The sequence below is a fragment of the Schistocerca piceifrons genome, chromosome 4 (assembly GCF_021461385.2).
Source record: "Schistocerca piceifrons isolate TAMUIC-IGC-003096 chromosome 4, iqSchPice1.1, whole genome shotgun sequence".
NCBI classification, from domain to species: domain Eukaryota; kingdom Metazoa; phylum Arthropoda; class Insecta; order Orthoptera; family Acrididae; genus Schistocerca; species Schistocerca piceifrons.
In genome coordinates this window covers 514058337-514082096 of record NC_060141.1, presented here as the reverse complement: position 1 = coordinate 514082096, position 23760 = coordinate 514058337, and the positions used below count along the sequence as shown (strand labels likewise).

Sequence of the window (23760 nt, the reverse complement as noted above, 5' to 3'; positions counted from 1 at the left end):
CTGAAAAATACTGTCTGCTGAGTGATTTACTGAATTTTATAACAAATTTAAGTACCCCTTGCATTGCTACACCAGTCTTCTAACTGAAGACCGCAACAAAAACAACAGACAGCAGCCAGAAATTAATAGTCTGTGGTGATATCAGTGTGTTGATTTTCTAAAGGATTACGACAGGAAAAATGCTCTGGAAATCTTATTTGAATCCTACATTTGATCTCGGTAATTATTTCTAATTGGATGGATGAAGGCAGTAGGACCCTAATTGATAATGTTTTCTTTGATGAAGCTAAAAACAATAAAATAGCTGTATACTCAGTAGCAAACACTTTCTCTGATCAAGACGCACTCTTAGTTAGGATGCGTATGTTAGTCCTTACAGAATTCAGGGTTTTGACAATAATATACAAACACTGTGAGACATGCATGCTTGAACATAAATGCAGATGCTGTCAAAGCCTGCAGATAGCACCTATGCAATGTCCTCAATAAACTTAAAATGAAGTTGTGGTCAGAGAAGTGTGAGTGCATTTTGTTTCAGCTGAGTAAATTCGAATGTGAGCAAACTGTTTGCACTTGTATGGTGGGTTCTTCCATAACAGATGTGGCTGAACTGGTTTCACGAGACACCATAGTGAAGATTTACACTGCATACAGGAAAAGTGGGAAAAGATCATGTGATAAGTCACAAAGCAGAAAATGTGTGTTGATTGATTGCGACAGGCTGCTGTTGAAGAGGATTTGACTACAAATAAGAGGACAGCAGCTGCAAAAGTCACTGCAGAACTGAATATTGCACTTGCAAGCCCTATCAGCACCAGAGTGTTGTGAATAGAGCTCTGTAAACTGAGCATGTTGGAAGTCCAAAACCACTCACTGGTGATACAAATGCCATAATAGGAAAATGTGGTTCCAAAACCATAAACCTGGACTATGGAGCAGTAGAAGGAAGTCATTTGGTTCGAGCAGTGGAAGAAAGTCATTTGGTTTGATGAGTCTTGTTTCACATTGTTTCCAACTTCTGGCCGAGTTTATGTCTGGCTTATGCCATCCCAAGCCTACAGTATATACTGCTTGCTGTCAAGAGTGAAACATGCTGAGGGTTCAGTGATGATTTGCGCAGCTATATCATGATATTCCATGGGCCCCATGCTTACTCTGCGAGGTCATATTACTGCCAAACCAAGCGAGGTGGCACAGTGGTTATCATACTGGACTTGCATTCAGGAAGATGACAGTTCAAACCCACATCCAGCCATACTGATTTAAGTTTCCCATGATTTCCCTAAATTGCTTTAGGCAAATGCTGGGATGGTTCCTTTGAAAGGGCATGGCTGAGTACCTTCACCATCCTTCCCTAATCTGATGGGATTGGTGACATCACTGTTTGGTCCCTTCCCCCAAATCAACCAACCAGCCATTAGTGCTAAGGATTATGTGACCATTTTGGCAGATCTGGTCATCCTACGCTACAATATTTGTTTCCCAATGGTGATGCTGTGTTCGAAGAAGACAGGATCCATGCTGATGCAGCTCACATCATCCAGTACTGGTTTTATAAGCATCAGAATAAATTGTCATATATGCTAGGGCCACCGCAGTCATGACTCCTCAACATTGTTGAGCCTTTATGGTCTACTTTGGAGAGAAGGGTGCAGGATCACTATCCACCTCAATTTTCATTATAATTGCCTTGAAAGTCATACAGGACCTGTAATTATCCATTCCAAGATTAGTGAAAACTGTTTTGAGTGCCAACAGTTTTCATATGCTATGTTAGACATGGATGTGAGTTGTGTTTTGTTGTTTCCATATTTTTGTCCACTCTCCATTGACACTTCTCAGTTGAAACCAGTAAGAATAATTAATGATTCCAGGACAAACATTTGTATGAGTGGTTTACAAGAAATGATCTAGTATGAAATGCATAATGAACAAAATTTATTCAGTGATAAATTCATATCATTATTTGAAATTAGTTTTCCACATAAGCTAACAAGAAAGGACATTAAACAGATATATAAAATATGGATCACGAGAGGGGTTAAAATGTCTTGTGGCAGGAAAATAGAATTGTATCTGTTGGTTAGAAGAAAAAAGATCCTTCAGTAGTTGCAGACTACAAAAATTACACAGATTTACTAAGAAAAGTTTTAAAAATCAAGGTACATACACATTATGCCAGAAGTCAGGAATTCTGACAACAGACTTAGAGCTACGTGGAATTTAGAAAAACAAAGAGACAGGACATCAAGTCGCAGAACAGGTGTACATCAGTATTAATTTTGAATGGGCTATAAATGACTAGTCACGGGCAGCAAATATGTTTAGTAATCATTTCTTGAAGAGAACTTAAAAGAGTATGTTGAACAAGCGAGTTACATGAAATTCAGTCTCATCCAGTTCTCCTTCAGAAATCAAGAAAATTACATATTCACTCAAAAATATTTTCCAACAGAGTACTAAAGACTTGGCCTCAAACAAAAAGCACTGTCCTTTCTGTAACATGTTGTGCATCGTTAACTACTGGCATCTTTTAACGGAGAAATATGCCACTGGGGAGAAATATGCCATTGTTAAACCGCTCTGTAATAAAGGTATCGGGTGAGGTGTCTAGGTGAGATGTCAGTAACTACTAACCTGTTTCACTATCAACATCATTTTCCAGAATTTTTGAAAAGGTAATTTATCATTGAATAGTAATCCACCTTAGCAACAATAAAATCCACATTATATCACAGTTTGGATTTCAGAAGAAATGCTCAATGAGGATGCCATTTAGAAATCCATTCACCAGGGTTTACAAGCACTAAATAGCAAAATATTACCAGTTGGTATTTTCCGTGATTCCTATAGCACTTTACTGAGTGAATCACAATATTCTCCTGGTTAAACCAAGGCTTTATAGAACTTATGGTATAGTCAATCAGTAGATAATGTTATATCTAACTAAAAGAATTTTGTGTGTATGTTTGTGTTTGTTTGTGTGTCTATCGACCTGCCAGGGCTTTCGTTCGGTAAGTCACCTCATCTTTGTTTTTATATATAATTTTTCCCACGTGGAATGTTTCCTTCTATTATATTAAAAGAATGTAGAAATATATTTAAAAACAAAGATGATGTGACTTACCATACGAAAGTGCTGGCAGGTCGATAGAAACACAGACAGACACATACATACATACACACAAAATTCAAGCTTTCGCAACAAACTGTTGCCTCATCAGGAAAGAGGGAAGGAGAGGGAAAGACGAAAGGAAGTGGGTTTTAAGGGAGAGGGTAAGGAGACATTCCAATCCCGGGAGCGGAAAGACTTACCTTAGGGGGAAAAAAGGACAGGTATACACTCGCACACACACACATATCCATCCACACATACACAGACACAAGCAGACTTATATCCGTAGAAAGTTATACATCATAATTCACCCAATGTAAGCAGGGGAGATTCATCTGACTGGGGAGAAATCGCTTACAGGGTTGTACAAGGCTCTGCCTTAGGTCCACTAATGTTTCACATATATGTAAATAACCTTATGTCTAATCTACAATAAGCGGAATTTGCAGATGACACTAGAATTAGTTCTTTTTGTGGATGACCCTAACATTGTAATCAATCCAGACATAACACACAGCAACAGAAGAAATAGTGAAAATTTTCTTAAAAGTTTTAGTGAGTGATTTTTTGCAAATGGTTTTACTCTAAACTTCAAACAGACACAACACATTCAGTTCTGCACCTCTAGGTACGTGACACTGGTGATAAGTGTAACACATGGCAAGTAAATAATAACTAGAGTGCAAACTTCAAAATTTTTAGTGTCCATAGTGATGAGAATTTAACATGTTGACTGCCATGGGCCTGCCAGAAGCCACAGCAAAGCCTTCTGCCTGATGCTGTTGGCCCACTGGTAGCCATTTCAGAGCCTCACACATAACACCATGGGACTTGCCTGGCAGCAAAACATCCACCCAGTGCAGGTGGAGTTAATTTCTTAAATTGAGATACACACATTTTGGAACTTCTGAAACAGCTTAGTGTAGCTGCATTTGCACTTCGATTCATTGCAAATCTTGGAGAGAGACAAACCAGTAAGTTGACATAATTAGCATACATCTATTTAGTAGTGTCACAAGGAATAAAATTGTGGGGTAACTCATCTTTAAGGAAGAAAGTCTTCATTGATCAAACACATGCTGTGAGAATAATATCTGCTGCTCACTCACTAATGATCTTGTAGACCTCTGTTTTAAGGTGTTAGGCATTTTGACTATTGCCTTGCAGAATATTTATTCCTTCATGAAATGCGTTGGAAGTAATCTACTACAGTCCACAAAAAACAATGATGCACATTATTACAAACTAGAAGAAAGAAACGAAATTCAGTACGCCACATTAAAGTTGTCTTTAGCACAAAAAAGGTGCACAATGCTGCCACCGAAAGTTTTGATCACTTAGCCAATGACATAAAATGTTTGACACCCAGCTAAATTAAATTCAAAAACAAACTGAAAAATTTCTCCATGTCAGCTTCGTCTGTTCCATAGAAAATTTCTATTTTTGTAAGGTGTAAAAGGTGCCATGTGAAATTATTAACTCAAACCAGTATTAAAAATAAATGCCATTGGTCAGCATATAGCCTTGTTTACATATGAATGTAAAATAACTCATTCCACATTATTAATTATACAAAGGAAGTGGGGAGGGGATAGAGAAGGCTGTATAAGGCACGGAAGGGGTAGTGGAATGGAGTGAGACAGATCTTTCAACAGATGTTGCAGCAGCTGTATGACAAAGGAATTTAGGAGGTAGAGCATTTGAGAGATAAAGAGAGGATGGAAAGGGAGAGGAGGAAAGGAGAGGAAAGTGGAGATGAAGAGGGAGACAGGAAGGGAAGAGAGAAAGAGAAAGCAGTGGAAAACGGGGTGAGAGGTGGTGAGGGAGGGAGGGAAGGAGATGACAGGGAGCAAGAGGGAGGGAGGGAGGAAGAGAAAGAGGGGGGGGATGCCGATATCACTGCCAAGGCTACTTTTGGCACTGAGTCTTACCCAGACAATCTTGCATATACTCATACTTTCTATTTTTGTTGTGCAAATACAGCACTTTGTATTTCCCCTTGCCCTATCCTTTTGATATACTCCTAAATTTACCTCAAAAATCTCACTGTTCTCAGTTCTGGGTTTAAGCCAATAATATGTGCCTCGAATTTTGTAAGCACTACTGCTCTTCACAAATGCTTCAGTTTTTGGCACTTTGTTGTGAATGCATTGAAAATTGACAAGTAGGATTTTAATATTTTCATCTGCAATATTCTCACCTGCACAGGCCATTTGTTTGGTTCTTACACTAATACCTTGATTTCTTCCACATCTATTACTCTCTGGACTCGATGGAAAGTTTTTTGATCTAAAAAAGACTATGTGTGTGTCCCACACAGTCAGCTACCTTGGCAGCAACCTTTGATGTGTAGTGAACCCCAGACAATCCAAGGGGATTCTGTAGTTCTGAACCGTGTAATGAAAGTCTAGGAGGTCACAACTTTCAGCTATAAAAACTATGTAGAAGCGCAGATATTTACTTGTTCATTGGTTGCAGAATTTGTGCTGATTCCTACTGAGAAGTTGTTGGGTCTCCAAAAAGTTGCAAGAGACCACAAACTGCATTCCATAATTATGAAAAATATTTGTCAGTTATATTAGTGACAAGAAAGGACAATTATTGATAAAAAAAGGGCAGTTCTTCTTTATATTTGATATATATATCAAATGAGTACTTCTACTTGAATATTTTTGCTACCCCTCCCCCCCCCCCCCCCCCCCTCTCTCTCTCTCTCTCTCTCTCTCTCTCTCTCACACACACACACACACACACACACACACACACAAAATAAAAAAAGTTTAAACACAATTTCCACCTGCTGCAACATGTGTTTCAAGATGAAAATAAAAGGAAAAGTAATTGACCTTTTACTGTTTGAGGAAATGAGTTTTCATGTATTATTTCAGATAATCTCTGTATTAGATATTGTCTGCAATGTTAAGGCTATTGAATGATCCCCTTAAGAACATTAAGATTGTCAAGTGCGAAATTGTATCTGACCCTGCACTGAAAGTTATTTAAGAGCCTCCTAGGCACAAAAATGCAGGAAGCTGGTGTTAACATGCCGATGTCTTTTATATTGTAATACGTTATCTGGAAAATAATTGTGGTCAGGAGAAATGTCATGAGACCAAAACCAAACTGGTCATCCCCACAATGAAACACAATAAAGTTCACCGAATTCCAGGTAACATCAGTAGTAGCAGCAACAAAGAAGCCATCATCGTATTATTTCTCCATTTCTTTTCTGGATGCAAAGGTGTGTGTGTGTAAATTATAGGGTCATCAAAATCACAGTCTTGTTATCAGGGCTTATTAAATATCATAGGTAGATGAAACATAATGACTAACTCATACTTGATTCAGAATTCTTGATGTAGCAACACTGCATTAGAAAACATCACCAGACTAGGATCAAACGTTGAGCTGTACCTACAATAAACCAGTTGCTGCTCTGCTTTTGACAAACTTTTTTTGAAAAGGTCTTTTTACATTATTTCCTAAAATAGTATACTTTGCTGTCACTATGTTTTATGGCCAAACACCAAATAGTGTTTTTATTATGCATAAACATTGTCTGGAGGGGAGGAAACACAGAAACTCAATTGTTCCCAAGTAAATTTGTTAAAACATGGTGAAAGAATAATTTGTTGCTATGAAATGACTAACATTTTATGATTATACTTAAAAGTATTAATATTTGAGTTTTATATTCACATTTTGTAACCATCTAAGTAACTGTTTTAAAATAAAATATTCTGAACCTGTTTAATCTGTGATAATTTCAAATAGAAATATATTTCAAAAGATTCTGAACATACTACAAGAAGAGATGGGTGAATTTCATCTGGATCCAACTTCTTCCGGATTTGTCCTCTTATGGCATCTGCAAGTTCAAATATTATTTCATCGCTGGATTTTCCTTCTGCTCCACTTGATTCTCGAGGTTGGACATCAAGAATTGTAAGAATCACTGTCTGTGTTTCCTTTACCTGTAAGTTAGAGAGAGGAATATAGTGTAAAAATTGTACCTTTATTGTATTACAGCTAAAGCAAATGATTTACTAGATTAAATACTTAGTAATGGCATGGCATAATATTCTAAATGGTAGTGTAACTCAATGCTGTATGCAGTCATGCACAGAGATGATTGTAAAACTATATGTAAATTGAAGGAGGGGAAGAAAGAGAAAATAAATAAAAAGAAGATTGTAAAACTGTTGGATGTCATCTTCATTTATTTGTTCATTCCACATCATGATTCATTAATTTCATCATGAAGGAAAGCATTCAGGATGTTGAACAAGTCAATTTAAACATTAATAGGCAGTGGCACCCACTGAAGGCTACTTCTGCAGAGTATATTAACAACAGATTATGATTAATAATAGTCTTCTCATAATGGTAATTGTGGTGTCTGCTTTGAAATCACTAGACATGTATATGAGATTCAGATTGGAGAGTTTAAGTTTTCCTGTCGATAAGGCTAGTGACAATCCTGAAGGAGCTGAATATTGCAGAGTATTTTTTTCTATGTTCAGGGAGGAATTATGTTCATGATTAAGATGCAGGTTGCAGCATACTGTTCATTATTACAGTTTGTAACTTTGAAAGCAATAGACAGTTAATGTGATAGTCTGAACCATTTTTCCTACAAATTTTTTCCGCGACCAACTGAACGAGTGATGACATAGTTTTTTCTGTCTAATCTACGACATTTAACAGGAACTATCCTGTACACTGTTTTGCCTGCGATGATTTTGCAATGTGTGGCTGTGTGAATTTAGGATCTAAACAAGAATACACATTTTAACAACAGTTAGCAATAGCAAGATGATGCCAGGAAAAAAAAATTAAATGTTGAAACAAAAGGAGAAATACCTGACGAAACAGAAACTCTCACAGAGAAAAGAACTTAAAATGTGGAATGCTAATTGGAACTCACAGTGCCAGGTTTAACTACACATTAATTTTGAGATGTTGTTGTAGATTCATGCAGGCTATTGTGGAATGTTGTGAAGAGCGAAACGTACAAATAAAATATCTAGTGATGGGGAGGATAGGCAAAAACAATAAAGTAAAAAAAAAAAAAAAAAAAAAAAAAAAAAAAAAAAAAAAAAAAAAAAAAGAAAAAAAAGTAGAACCTCTGCCCTGGTTAAAGCCCTTAAATCTTAACGTAAGCTAATTTTTGAAAGTTCCAGTTGAAAGAAGAAATCAGAAAAGTGTGCAAGAATTTTCTAGCTTTACTTTTTGAGCAGTAGTTGATGAATTTGAAGAGAGTTATTGATGAAATGTTTTCAGAAGTGTGGTTGGATGCTGTGTTCTTTACTTCTCTGTGTTCTCTTTATTTCGAATACTATAATATGCACACCACTTAAACTAGATACTATTACACATTACTCTAATAAACATTTGGATGGATGCAGGCTGTATGTATTTTTAATGTATATAATACACTTAATAGGGAAATGTTGTTAGCAAAAGTCTTGAAAAGTTCTTGACCAATTTACTTCAAATTTTTACAGAACACTCTAACAGTCATTTGTAGTGGCTTAGCCCATATATTTTTTTCAACAAAAATGTTGAGGTTTTCTGTTGAAACTGACTGCAAGAATGAAAATGCTGTGATTTGCTTTGCTGTGAATATGTGTGGTTTTGTTTCCTTTCTTGCAATCAGTTGGAACTATGATAGGTTGACTATTTAAATGACTGAAAAAATTGTTTCTTCCATACATATTCTTTCTCATCATGTACATTTTTAAACTAAAATTGTATACAACAATGAGCTGCTTTGTTTTCTTCCACAAAGTCGGTTTTCACAGAAAACAGATAGGTCAGCTTACTAGCTTATGATTAAAATACTGCTATGGAATCTGAATTTGTGATAACAGTAAAGATGGCTCCAGATCACAGAGAGAAGGAACTGTCTACCTGAAGAATGGATGTCTCTCCCTTCTGGATCTTGTAGTAGGTTCTTGATGTGTTTTATTTCTTAAGTGCATTCCGCTGCTGGAATGTATTCTGCTCCAGTTGATGAAGTAGGTATTGCACTGTCTTTCTTGGAACACCAACTATGTGAGCATCGTTATAAAGACTAATGTATGCATTTGTATACTTCATGTCTCTTAAGTCTTGTACATAATCAGCTTCACAGTAGACATTTAGGTAAATACTGTCACCTTTATCTTATTTCTTCTTATAGAAAAGGCCATAATTCTTGGAATGTTGTAGCTATCTCAGAATTATTTTGACATTTTGGTAATCTGTTTTCATTGGGTCTTCTGTGAAGCAAGCTCATAATTGATTGTAAATCCAGTATATGGTATGTTTTTACAAGACAAATACAAAAGGCTTCCTGTGATTGCACGATAAGAAACTTCGTATTTGTCCTCTTTATTTTCTTAACTTCTCTTCCCCTCTGGAACTAAAGGTGCCTTCATGGCATTGAAGTCAATCATATTGAATTGTTCCAGTTCTGTTCTCATATACCTGATGTAGAAATATTCCTTTTTCTATCTTCATTATTAGTATCCTTATGTAGGTATCTGGATTTTCTGCCACAGATATTTCAAAACTTTCCTAAGTTTCTTCATTATGTTTTCAAGTTATCTCTGAGTTTTTCCCTGTTATGATACCATATTCAACATGTGTAGCCATGTGCATTTCTTCAGTTACCTCTTTAGATATGCACTGATGTGGCATCAACTCAATTAATTCTTCCATTTAAGGAAACCTGTCAGAGTTTTATTCCATCTGGATGGGACTTGTTTAAGTCCATACAGAGCTTTCTCAAAAACACAATTTTTTCCATCTTCTTTGTATTCTTCAGATATCTCTTCATCCAGTTCCCCATAGAAAGAGACTGTTCAAAATTAAACACATTTATATGGATTTTTTTCTCTGTTATCAGAACAAACAACAGTCTTAGTGAATAGATATCTGCTACTGGACTGAGTAATTCCTTGAAATCTATATCATTTTCTGATGACAACCTCTGACAACCAGGCTGGCCTTACAGTGATCATCATCTTTGACTTTAAAGAGCCATCTGCTTGTCAAGATTTTGTTTTCTATTGCCTCTCTTGGATTCACCAACTTCCATGTGTCATTCTGTTTATGTGATTTCTTTTCTTTTTCTATTGCTTTTATCCAGTTTTCTTTATCTGGATCATTAGTACATTCATATGAAAATAGTTCTGTTAGATAATCTTCATGTTTTAAAGGGTTCTTCAAATTGGTTCCATCTCTGAAATAGTAGTTTCTTCTTTCTTCACTGCATCCTCTTCCTTTTTTTATTTTCTTCTCCTTCATTTTCTTGATCTTGAATTTCATTTACCTGATTGTTAATGTCATTTGGTATTTCACCAATAACAATGTTTTTCTGTACAGTTTCTTTTGTCATACTATGTTCAAATTCACATCTCTCAATTCAACAACATTTCTTCTTTTCGCAACAAATATCTTTAGTCATTTGGAGCATAATGAACAAAAATGTATGGTGTACTTCTTTTATCTAGTTTATTCACGTGACCTAGATTTTTGACAAAAAATCTTGGCCCAGAAGTTTGAGAGCTTGACAGATCTGCTCTTCTCCCAACCACAAATCAGCAGGTGTAGCATTTTGATTAACAGTTGTGCTCATGTTGATGAGATATTTAGCTGTGAGCACTGCTTCTCCACATAGCTTTTTCTTCAGTTTTGTATCGAAGATCATAGCTCTTGTCTTGTTCATTATTCTCAGACAACGGAAATTCCACATTGGAATAACATCACTATTCTGAGAAGGATCCTCACCAAACAGAGGAGATGTTGAGTTGTCTAAAAGCCTTCTTCTGAAGTAGAAAACACACACACACACACACACACACACACACACACACACACACACACACACACACATTCACACTAGCACAACTTACACACACAACCACTGTTTCTGGCCACTGTGAAGCTGCACAGCCGCCAGAGAATAAGTGTGAGTGTGTGTGTGTGTGTGTGTGTGTGTGTGTGTGTGTGTGTATGTTCTGCTTCAGGAGGCCTTTTAGCAATCTTTTTGTTGTGCCTGCCTGCGATTCAATGTCTCCTCTGTATACTCATTATTGTCAGATGTAGTCTGTAATGTAGCAGAATGGAACAGTATATAATGAACAGATTGATGCCAGGCATTTCAGAGATTGTGATATTCACGTAAACCCCTGCATATGTAAGTATATTCAGTTTTCTATACTTTGCAGCAATGTTATTCTGATAAAACAGACAGATTGGAATGTAATTGTTAAACCTATTATGTATATTCAGTGAAATAGGATGAATACTGTACAGTAAAGATCTTCATAACTGCCATATGAATTAAAGAAACACAGGTACCTATATATTTACTATCTTTGTTCTAGTATTTAAAACGTATTGGATAACATATGTCGAAATTGCAGCAAAAACATGCTAGGAAAGAATACTTGTATATAAGGTTGAAATAATTATGGTTTTTTACAGTAAGCATTGTTTACATGAATAAAACCACATATTTATGAACAGTAATGAATTTCTGTTAAATTATTATCACACCCAAAAATGCATACAAAAACGAATCTGGAATTACTACTGAGCCATCCAAACTTTTAAAACCTAGATTGTAATATATGAAATGTACTCAAATAATATATATGTTCAGCAATCATTATTGTATAATTATAACAGAAGCTTGATGGTAGCCATGAAAGTCTCAGTGTTGGCGCAGGTTTTATGGTGTGAAGAATAGTTGTGTGATTCTGTCGCCATCATGAATATCAAAAAATAGAAGTACTGTAATAACTACATTTCCTCTGTGCAGTAGCAGTGGTTAGGTCATCTGAATATTTTTTTGTTGATAGTATGTTAGGCAAAAGTTTTCAGTTAGGAAAACAATAATGAAGGAGTTAATCAACTTTCACACTATTATAACAAAAATTTACTTGAACAAACTGTGAGATTTTTTAGTGAAAAATTTGACAAAGTAAATAACAGATTAGAAGTGACAAAAATGATTGAAGTAGTCTGAATAAAGACTTCAGTGGTAAAATCAAGGCAAAGACAAGTGAACTATGTAACAGTTTAGTTCAGTAATTGATTGTAAGCTTGATGTATGAAAAATGAATTAAGAGAATTAAGAAGTGAATTTTAAACTGTAAGAAGCAAATCACAGCATTAAGAAAAGAATTGCTGTGCGGCCAGAACACTAACGAGGTGGTTTAGTCAAAAGTAGTATTGTAAATATAGAATTAGATCAATCAAATTATATGAAAAACTTTCATGCTGTAGAAGATGAAGTTTTGTTGGTAGAAACCAAAAACATAATTTCTGATGTGGAAGGGTTGGCAGCAGTGTGTGTTATTTGTCAGCAAACAGTTAGTATACACGTCAGTAATATAATTCAGGACTTTACTGATGTTGTACCCATAAATTATGCAAATGTCAGCAAAGTAGAACTAAAAGTATTGAACAGTAAAATATTGAAAAAGCAATGTAAAAAGAAAATGTTTGAATAAATGCGAAATAATTGCAAGTATGTCAAACATTTTTTGAACAAAGATACCATCAGATTTGTAAAATTAAATGAAATGGTACAACAAAATGTTATTTCAAATGTAAGCTGCAGTGAAAACGTTTATTTGCCTACAAGATTGAAAAAGCTAATAATTTTACTGTACGAACCTATAAGTGTAATGGGTTTGTGGAGAAAAAAAAACTGACTAGTAGTTATGTAGTGTACGGTTTAGGTTCACATATTGTTGAGTTTTTAAAGTGTAGTTACACAGTAGTATTAATGAAAACTCTTTCTATTACATGCCATAGAGCTAATAAGTTACTTACACTTTTGAGAAGTAGTTTGTGTCTAACTGGTTCAATCTGAGAATATTTGCTCCTTGGTTGCATGTAGGATACTTTACATTATTATGAAGGAAAAATATATTTACGTTCGTGCTCCTACAGTGAAGGATTGACTTGCATTTTGAGAAGGAATAGTTTTGGCTGTTTTTGAGAAAAAATGTTTTTGCAGGTAATGACAATAGATATAGGGCTACATGATGTTTCTGTGCTGTCGGTATTTACTAAAGTTGCATGAACATAAATTTTGGAACTGTATGGAGAAATTTTGTGCTATATTAGTAAGTGGAAAGACACGTCAGACTTACAGGTTTGCCATTCTCATTTTCATAATTCGTTGTCAGCATTTGAATATAAATATCATAATGAAAGCGTTGGTATGGCTTCTATTATGAGAAGCGAATCCTAAGCTGACACTTTAAATGTCAACAACTGTTTGTCTGTTACCTCAATTAATGAGCAAGAACTTTGTCATAGGTAAGTAGTTTTGTGAGGCGTACTGAATTAGTATCTGATATATTTTGGAGAAGGGCTTTTTTCATTTTTGAAAGTACTGACTATGTGTTGGATACTTATGATTTGAAAATCAATACACTATAGTCAGACTATTTTGTAATGTGGAGCCAGGAGATTGAGGATTTACACTGAAATATGGGATTTGACTATGAGTATTACAAATGTTATGTTGAGTTTTGTCTATATATGCTGTGATAATGAAATGCAGGGAATTTCTTCATGTATGGATGAGATATGAAGTATGGGTTGTATTGTAGTAATTTGCAGATGATGATTATGATTAGGTTGCTATGTGTTAGGGAACTATATTCTGTACTGTGATGTGTGATGTTTGGTTGAGTCATGCAGTACGTGATTCTACCTAGGAACAACACGGAGGTTTGTAGAGCACAAAATCTGTTCAAAGAATTCCAGAACATTTGTAACTTAGAGCCAACAGTGTGTTGGAGTGAAATGCAGTTGGCATCCCTGAACACACCTCCAAAAGATCTGAAATACTAATTCAATGCACTCATGAAACTACTCACCTATGTACTCATAAAACTACTCACCTATGACAAAGTTCTCACCCTTTACAGTTTTCAGTGATTAAGTATGTGGTCTGAAAATGTGTCAGCTAAGTATTCTCTTCTCATAATAAAATCCTTATGAATGCTTTCAATATATTATTTATATTCAAATGCTGACTACAGATTTTGAAAATGAAATGGACAATGGCAAATCTGTCAGTATGACCTTCTATCTTTCCAATTACTAATATAGCACAAAATTTCCCCAGATAGATTCAAAATTTATGTTTATGCAACTTCCATGTAATCAGATGGCACAGACATTCAGAGTAGGGTAACTATTCCACTATGTGAAGAGGCACCAGTGAATGATCAAGTTAGACATAAATTTAAAAATTAAAGTTTAAACAGCTCTCCACTTTGTCTGGTGAATTCAGTTGTCTTCTACTGACCAGTGGGAAGCTAGCTGCCAGCTGATTAGATCTCCATATCAAGCAGCCTAGCAGTAGAAAATGACAGATTGTGTTATGAGCCTGCAGCTGTTGCCTACTGCTGCACAGTGATGGGGTAAGAGCTATGTCACAAGTAATTTCATTGGCAAATATTTGTATTTAGGTAAACATTGTTGCTTCTTTTGTATAGTATGTACACACTGTAATGTGTAAATAACATTTGCAATGATAAAAAATAAATCTGGAATTGTATATTTTGGGATTGGGGTGGGGGGTGGGGTGGGAGGGGGAGGGGGTGGGGGGTTCAATAATGGGGCACTGGCCAATTAAAATCAAAATCTGCCAATAAATGAACAGCTGTTCATTCACTAGGGTTTTTAAATAAGACAACACATGTCTGGCACAGTTGTTACATCGGTTACTGCTGCTACAGTGACAGGTTATCAAGATTTAAATGAGTTTGAATGTGGTGTTATAGTTGGCGAATAGAGCGATGGGACACAACATCTCCGAAGTAGTGATGAAGTGGGGATTTTCCCGTAAAAACATTTCACAAGTGTACCATGAATATCAGGAATCAGGTAAAACATCCACTCTCTGACATTTCTGTGGTCGGAAAAAGATCCTGCTGAATGGGACCAACGATGACTGAAGAGAATTGTTCAACATGACAGAAGTGTGCAACCCTTCTGCAAATTGCTGCAGATTTCAATGCTGGGCCATCAACAAGTGTCAGCATGCAAACCATTAAATGAAACATCATCTATATGGGCTTCCGGAGCCAAAGGGCCACTTGTATGCCCAACCTGGGCCCATCAACACTGGACTGTTGGTGACTGGAAACTTGTTGCCTGGTTGGACGACTCTCATTTCAAATTGTATCGAGCGGATGGATGTGTATGGGTATGGAGACAGCCTCATGAATTCATGGACCCTGCATGTCAGCAGGGGACTGTTCAAGCTGGTGGAGGCTCTGTAATGGTGCGGGGCATGTGCAGTTGGAGTGATATGGGACTCTGATACGTCTAGATAAGATACTGACAGATGACACATACATAAGCATCCTGTCTGATCATCTGCATCCATTCGTGTAAATTGTGCATTCCAACAGACTTGGGTAATTCTAGGAGGACAATGCAACACCACACACATCCTGAATTGCTACATAGTGGCTCCAGGTACACTCTCCTGTGTTTAAACACTTCCACTGGCCACCAAACTCCCCAGACATGAACATTATTGAGCATATCTGGGATGCCTTGCAATGTGTTGTTCAGAAGAGATCTCGAACCCCGAGTACTCTTATGAATTTGTGGGCCACCCTACAGAATTCATGGTACCAGTTCCCTCCAACATTACTTCAGACATAAGTCGAGTCCATGCCACATCACGTTGTGGCACTTCTGCATGCTTGTGGGGGCCGTATACGATATTTGGCAGGTGTACCAGTTTCTTTGCTTCTTCAGTGTATGTCAGTCAATAGTTTCCATTCTTGAAATTAATCCCCAGTCCAAATAACAGTTAAGAAAGCATCTTTAATCATTTTGGAGTAGTTTTTGATGCATGGTTATTTCCTGTACACTGGATCTGTTCCCTGCAGATTGCTCTGATAGTCCGTTTTCTTTTTTTGCAGATGTGTGATGAAGAATTGAACTTGGAGAGAATTTTTTTTAAATACTCAGAAAAACAATTAGGTGATACTCTAGAGGCAGTAAGACCACCTGGAATTTTGAGTTCAAATAAAGCATCAACTGAGCGTAATGTTCCAAAATCAATATTATCAACAAAGCTAAGCAGCAAAACCATTGAAGGAAGGCAGATGGTGCCACAAACCCAGTATCTAACAACACAAGAAGAATAGCTGTTGAAAGACTGCATATTAGGAAAAACAAAAATAGGTTTTCGAATACTTCCAGATGAACTGAAAGGTGCTGTGCACAAATTTATGATGGATATAGGAAGGAAAAATACCTTTACAAATAACTGGCCAGGACTGAGAAATATGTGAAACAACTGCCTAAAAGACATCCAGCTATTTGACATTCTAATCCAGCAATCATATTGAAAGGGAAAGCTCGTTTGACGGAAGACATCATACAAGGCTGGTTTGATCAACTTGAAAAATACCTTCAAGAAGAAAATTGTGAGGAATACTTCTTGATACTGAATAAATATTTGATGCTGACAAGACAGGAGTTGAATGGTAGACTCTTAGGCCCAAAAGACTACGAGAATTTTTTTACTGTTGCTTCTGGCAAAGAGAAAGAATGCATCACTGTATTGGCTAATTTTTCTGCTAGAGGAAGAATTGTAAAACCAATAATATACTTACTTGGAAACAAGTCCAAAAAACATTTCTGAACTTATTGCTTCTAACACGTTCTTTGTCAGAAACTGAATCAGACTGGATGGTCACACCATCCTTTTATGAGTATGATGCCAATTGGTTTTTATCCCCCTGGTTGCTGGAAAAATATCACTTTTCCTGTTTTGTTCCTTTTAAATGGGCATAAGTCTCATTTAAACTTAGAACTAAGTAAATTATGTCGCAGAAAAAAATATTTTTTAGATGGCCACTAAATGCAATAAAAGTCCTCAGCTCTGTGATGTTGGTGTTTTCCAGCCATTGAAAGTGTGGCGTCGATCCATGGATCGATAGGCCAAAACATCATATGTGTATTATGTCTTCGAGTTGATCTTTGTTTTTCTATACTTCCGGGACCTCAGTTCCCGCCTAGCTTTCGACCTGTATGTTTGTCGTGTAATAAAAGTATTGATGATTAGAAGAGAGAATCGTGATCATTACCTTACCACCTAGATATCTCCTTCAGTGGTGACCCCGAAGTTCGAATAATTCATCGAACTGAGTACAAAGGGACTACCGCGCCGGCTTCCGCATTCCGAGTGGACCTTTGTCTGCTACACAACGGCCTTCTACAGCACGCCTCCGCCACCCGCTTTTCACCAGCAACAGCAACTAAATTCAAGCACACCAGCTGTAGTCAGTGCCCGATGTGAATTTCCGCAGTCCTATAGCCTCGAGAACCCACGGACCTCGTCAGGTGCAGTGGTTTTGAACATGATGCCAGCGATCTCCGACTCCGGCTTCGTTAGCCCGGAAGTGCTTTAGTTTTCGCCGCACAGCAGTACAAGAAACCACTACACACTGATACCGAACTTTAATGCAAGTACTGTAAATAGTAGGGAGCATAGTTTTCATAATGTGCCACAACAGAACGCCTTTTTGAATGTGCAAGCTCTATGTGTGTATCACTCCGCGCCGGTTGCACACTACGTGAATGACTTTCACCAGCCTGTTACTCCAAGTGTTCATCAGTGCAGTTATTTAAGCACATCAGGTTCCACCAAGCTCATCAGTGACTCTGTGATGGACAATTTCGCTGCAGGTGTGGAGGACCAATTGCATAATAACCTGTCGAGCAACCGCCGTGACCACTTTGACCTTCCACTGCAACAACCGGTCCCGCTTCACTCCATGCCGGGCTTCCTGATAGCAGATTTCGCTTCCCCTTCAGCTACTATGAACACAGCGTGCGTGTCTGCTTCCTCTCTACCGCCCTCACGACCAGAGTTAACTTCGACTTGCCTATTCCTGCGTCCGCGAGTGGCTGCCCGCATTCTTTGACCACCAGTTCATTGAATCTACCAAAACTTCCGGCATTCAAACGTGCCCACCTGGAATTCAGGTTCAACCTGGTCGAGCAAACTTCCAGTGTTTGTGCACTTGATGACAACCCCCATTTCACATGCCTCATGAACCACCTGCACGACCATGTCGACTTAATTTATGACCTGGTTAAGTCACCTCCTCCAAACGAGAAGAATGCTACAGCTAAACAAGCAATACTGGAACGTGTCTCCAAGACAAGAAGAGAAAACGTTCGACAGCTCGTCTATGAAGAACACCTCGGTGGAAGGTTTCCGTCCCAGCTGTGGTGATGCCTATGACATCTCGTCGGTGAATGCGAAATGCCAGATGACACGCTCACCGAGATTTGGACAGAAAAGCTGCCTCTGTCTGTCCAAATGGCCATCTCTGCCTACGAAGATAGACCAAATAGCAAACGCTTGTGCGCTGCCGACCAAGCTTACTCCGCCCTACTACATGAACACCGTGCCCAGCAGTTCGGCAGCTACACCAATTTCCAACCACAACCAGGGCCCCAACGCCCACTAAACCTAAGTCTGTCAAGCTCGCCGCACTACCGGCACCTTCACGTCTGCACAACAACAGCACATCTGACTCCACGGAAGATTCTGGGCCACCGCCGTCTGACCACTCGCAGGAGCAGATGTCCACCCATAAATACCGTTTCTTCCATGCAAAATTCGGGGAACAAGCACTCAATTGTAAAGTGCCATGCTCCTACCCAAACTTCAACCACAGGTAGGCAGCGGCGCCACCTCCTGTGACGTAAACAACAGGCGCAGGTGCCGTCCCACACTCCATTCGGTGTCCAACACTAATGCTTCAAATGGACGAGTCTATGTCCACGACTTTAACTCTGGCACAAACTTTCTCATCGACACGAGCGCAGATGTTTCCCTACTTCCATCTCGTCTTGCTACCGAAAAGATCCGACTACACAAAACTGTCCTATGTGCTGTAAACTCATTTAGTTTGTTGTGCTTAGGTTCTACTTCATATGCACTGTCCCTCTAGCCTGAGTGCAACTTGAAGTGGTCCTTCCTGGTGGCTGATGTTGATGATCCCATTTTGGGCATCGACTTTCTACGACACCACAAACTGTGACCTGACCTCATCAAGAATGCAGTTTTCTACCACCCTATGCAGGAACACATCCTGTGTGCTTTGTCGAGTGTCAATAGTACTGCTAAACAGGTCCACCTGGTAGGAAGTGTAATAACCCCTCCTCCGAGCTCTTGTCATGGACCAATAAGTGGCTCATGGAGTGTGTCAATTCTACACAGCTGCGCTTGGAACAACTTGAGCTACACCGTCGCTTCAATGACTTAAGTAACGAGTTATCTTCGGCACAGCAGCAGCTTGCAGTAGACGACGCCTTGGCAACACACAAGGTTACTCAGTGCCACTACAGTGTTCTCGCACCCTAGTGCATTTGTGACCGTGTGCCATATAAACTGCACAATGTCCATGCCACATAAACTGTACAGTGTCTGTGCCACATAACTGTACAGTGTCTGCGCTCGCCAGCTCTAACTGTGTTAATTCGAGCACACATTCATCCCCCTCTTCGCTTGGGTAGCTAACTTCCCAGGCGCAGGTTAATGTTTTTGATTTACTGCTATCAGCTGTTCATTCGGGCCCACTACCACCACCAAGCTCGACAGCGGTGCCTTCGGTTACTAATAACTAGTGTACCAACCTTGTTTTGCGTAGCTCACTTGTTTGTCACTCCTAGCCACCCACCAGTTGGCACTTATACAATCTTTTGCCGTCTGTGGCACAACCCAGCCTAGCGGCCGCCGCGCACACAGTCGCCTCGTGTACCGCATTGCGCATTTCCGTGATTACAGGCGGCACAGCCCACAAACTTCACTTGCAAGATGGCCACCTATCTCTTGCCAACCACGCCGTTTCAAGCCAGAGCTAAATTCCGATGGCACCAGAGGATATCGAAAAGACAGCTGTTACAACACCTTTCTGCCTTTTCCAGTACCGGTTCATGCCCTTGGCCTCCGCAACGCTGCACAAACTTGGCAGAGATTCATAAACAAGGTGTTGTTTCATCTGGATTTTTGTTTCGTTTACTTGGACAACATTCTTATTTTCAGTCCTACTTTTCAAAAGAACAAGGAACATTTGCAGATTGTTAAAGACACTCTTACCACTGCCGGTGTTGAACTGAATAATAAGAAGCTCCAGTTGCACCAGACTTCAGTAAGATTCTTAGGCTACATCGTGTCAGCTAAGGGCCTCACTCTTCCCGAGGATAAAATAAAACCTGGTTTGGATTTGTCATGCCCTCACTTGTTGAAGGAGCTGCGCAGGTTCATCAGAACTATTATAGGAAGCAGTTGCCTGCCGCAGCCAAGGTTCAGGCTCCCCTAACAGACGCCCTTGCTGGCAAAAATATGACCGGTATCTGCCCGGTCCCCTGGACCCCTGCCATGGAACAAGCTTTTGAGAAACTGAAGCACCTACTAGCAAACACAATGACTGTTGCCACCCGCATCCGGACGCTACATTTTTTATTACCGCAGATGCCAGTGATACCGCAGTAGGTGCTGTCCTCAGCCAAATCGTCGGAGATACTACCTCTCATTCGCAGTTCTTTTCTAAGAAGCTCAACGGCGCTCAAAAAAAAAGTACTCAGCCTTTGATAGAGAGCTCTTGGCAGTTTACGAGGCTGTGAAACACTTTTGCACCAAGGTTTAGGATAGGTACTTCTACATTTTAACTGACTATAAACCTTTGGTTGCTGCTGTAAAGAACCCCCTGACTGACCCTCCACCTAGACACTTCTGGCATTTGGACTTTATATTGCAACTTACCTCTGACATACAATACATCAAGGGTGCAGATAATGTGGTCGCAGATTTTTTGTCTTGTGTTGGCGCTCTCACAACTCTGATAGACCTCTCTAACTCTCCTCAGGTGCAGTCTGCCGACACGGACACTATGGACCTTATTTCCGACCACAGCTCATCACTCAAACCTGTGCGATCCACCTTTCCCGGTGTCATACCTCCATACCCAAACCTCTACAGAGACAACTGTTTGACAAATTACACAACCTAGCTCATCCAGGTGTGAGGGCCTCTACCAGACTTATTTCAGAGCACTTCGTCTGGCGCGACATGCATCGCAACTGCCAAGCCTGGGCCCGTGCCTGCATTCCGTGCCAACAAAATAAAGTTTTACAGCACACATCGCCCCCACTAGGCAGCTTCACCGCTCCTCCTAGTCACTTCCAGCACGTTCACATCGACTTGGTAGGCTCCCTCACCCCCTCCGAGGGTTACAGATACGTGCTATCTATTATAGACAGAATCTCTCGTTGGGTGGAAGCTGCCCCGCTACCCAATATTACATCAAAATCAGTGGCATGATCCTTCATAGACACTTGGATTTGACCCTTGGGCTGCCCTGTTTACTTGACGACTGACCAAGGCCGTCAATTTGAGTCTGCCTTATTTTCTGAACTATGTAGGCTGTGCGGCATCAAGAAAATTCATTCAACAGCATACCAACCCCAAAGCAACGGCCTCGTGGAACATTGGCATAGGATGCTTAAGATGGCCCTATGTTGCCATGGCCTCCTTTGGACGGAAGCCCTGCTGTTTGTCTTACTCTGTTTGCAGACCACTTTCAAGGAAGTCCTTAAAGGCCCAGTGGCCAAGTTCGTCTATGGCCAGTTCCTTACACTGCCAAGTGAACTTGTTGCTCGTACTCCAGTTGCCAAACCGTCCGAACTGCCGTCCTTGGTAGGACGGGCGATGTTACACTGTAACAAGCTCCAACCCCCGCCCCCTTCCAGCCACACTCCGCCGCACACATATGTTCCCAAGGCGCTCGACATGTGCGAATTTTTGTTCCTTCCCCACTACAGCCCCCTTACACAGGCCCGTACAGAGTTGTCAAACAAACCAGTAACACAATGGACATCGTAATTAAGGACTCAGTAACTACTGTCTCCCTCAGCAGGGTTAAACCTGCTCGTGTCGAGTTGTCCCCTACCTCACCCACCGTTGAGGTGGCCCCTTCCTCAGCTCGTGATTTGAGTAAACTAACACCTACATCAGCCCCGTCAACGAGCCCACACTCATTCCAGGGTTTTCTGCCTCTCGGCTCCCATAGCAGAGGCCTCAGCTCCCAGGGCTCTAATATAACAGTTCCATCTTCGTGCGACAGCACACCGCGCCGCTCTTCTGACCGGTGCAGCCTGCAGGTTCCTGTCACGCCCACTCAGACCTCACTGTCTGACACTCACCCCTCTACTCGCAGCACACCGCCCTCACCGTGCTCAGCATACCTCTCTGTTAGCAGGCGCCACTTATGAGCTCTCTACCCATGTTCATCCTAATGACATTTGTAGGAGCCAGAGGGTAGGGAAGGTGGTTTGGGGATTTCATAGGGATGAACCAAGAGGTTACGAAGGTTAGGTGGACGGCGGAAACACACTCTCGGTGGAGTGGGGAGAATTTCATGAAGGATGGATCTCATTTCAGGGCAGGATTTGAGGAAGTCGTATCCCTGCTGGAGAGCCACATTCAGAGTCTGATCTAGTCCCGGAAAGTATCCCGTCACAAGTGGGGCACTTTTGGGGTTCTTCTGTGGGAGATTCTGTGTTTGAGGGGATGAGGAAGTGGCTCTGGTTATTTGCTTCTGTACCAGGTTGGGAGGGTAGCTGCGGGATGCGAAAGCTGTTTTCAGGTTATTGGTGTAATGGTTAAGGGATTCAGGACTGGAGCAGATTCGTTTGCCACGAAGACCTAGGCTGTAGGGAAGGGACCATTTGATATGGAACGGGTGGCAGCTGTCATAATGGATGTACTGTTGCTTGTTGGTGTGTTTGATGTGGACAGATGGAGGTCAACGTCAAGGAAAGTGGCATGGGATTTGGAGTAGGACCAGGTGAATCTGATGGAACCAAAGGAGTTGAGGTTGGAGAGGAAATTCTGGAGTTCTTCTTCACTGTGAGTCCAGATCATGAAGATGTCATCAATAAATCTGTACCAAACTTTGGGTTGGCGGGCCTGGTGATGACGAATACATGCTTCCAATGTGCGTTCACCGCAATGTCGCCAAACGCAGATGCGACCATCACGATGCTGTAAACAGAACCTGGATTCATCCGAAAAAATGACGTTTTGCCATTCATGCACCCAGGTTCATCATTGAGTACACCATCGCAGGTGCTCCTGTCTGTGATGCAGCATCAAGGGTAACCACAGCCATGGTCTCTGAGCCGATAGTCCATGCTGCTGCAAACGTCATCGAACTGTTCGTGCAAATGGTTGTTGTCTTGCAAATGTCCCCATATGTTGACTCAGGGATCGAGACATTGCTGCACAATCCCTTACAGCCATTTGGATAAGATGCCTGTCATCTCAACTGCTAGTGATACGAGGCAGCTATGATAAGATCACATGACCAAGAAATTGTTTTGAATAATAGATGGATTGTGCACTATTCACTGATATTACCTAAAACATTTGAAGCTCATATTAAGTTTGAAGTGTGCAGTAGCAGGCAGTGAGCAAAGGAATTGTTAGAACCACATTTGCATAGAAAAATGATCACAACAAAGCCACAAGGTATTAATTGGGCTGATGCATTAGCATTTCACAGGCAGTAAGGAGCATTATGAACTTC

The 23760-nt window shown here is 39.9% G+C and overlaps 1 protein-coding gene across 1 annotated transcript in view; it reads right to left on the bottom strand.

Annotated features, from left to right (window-relative positions):
- Positions 1 to 23760, bottom strand: part of LOC124795954 (dynein axonemal heavy chain 6) — a 1096896-nt gene that overhangs the window by 127618 nt on the left and 945518 nt on the right. Inside the window, exon 64 of the mRNA XM_047260034.1 lies at positions 6919 to 7089. Within this exon, the coding sequence (XP_047115990.1) occupies positions 6919 to 7089 (171 nt within the window). The remainder of the gene's footprint in view (positions 1 to 6918; positions 7090 to 23760) is intronic.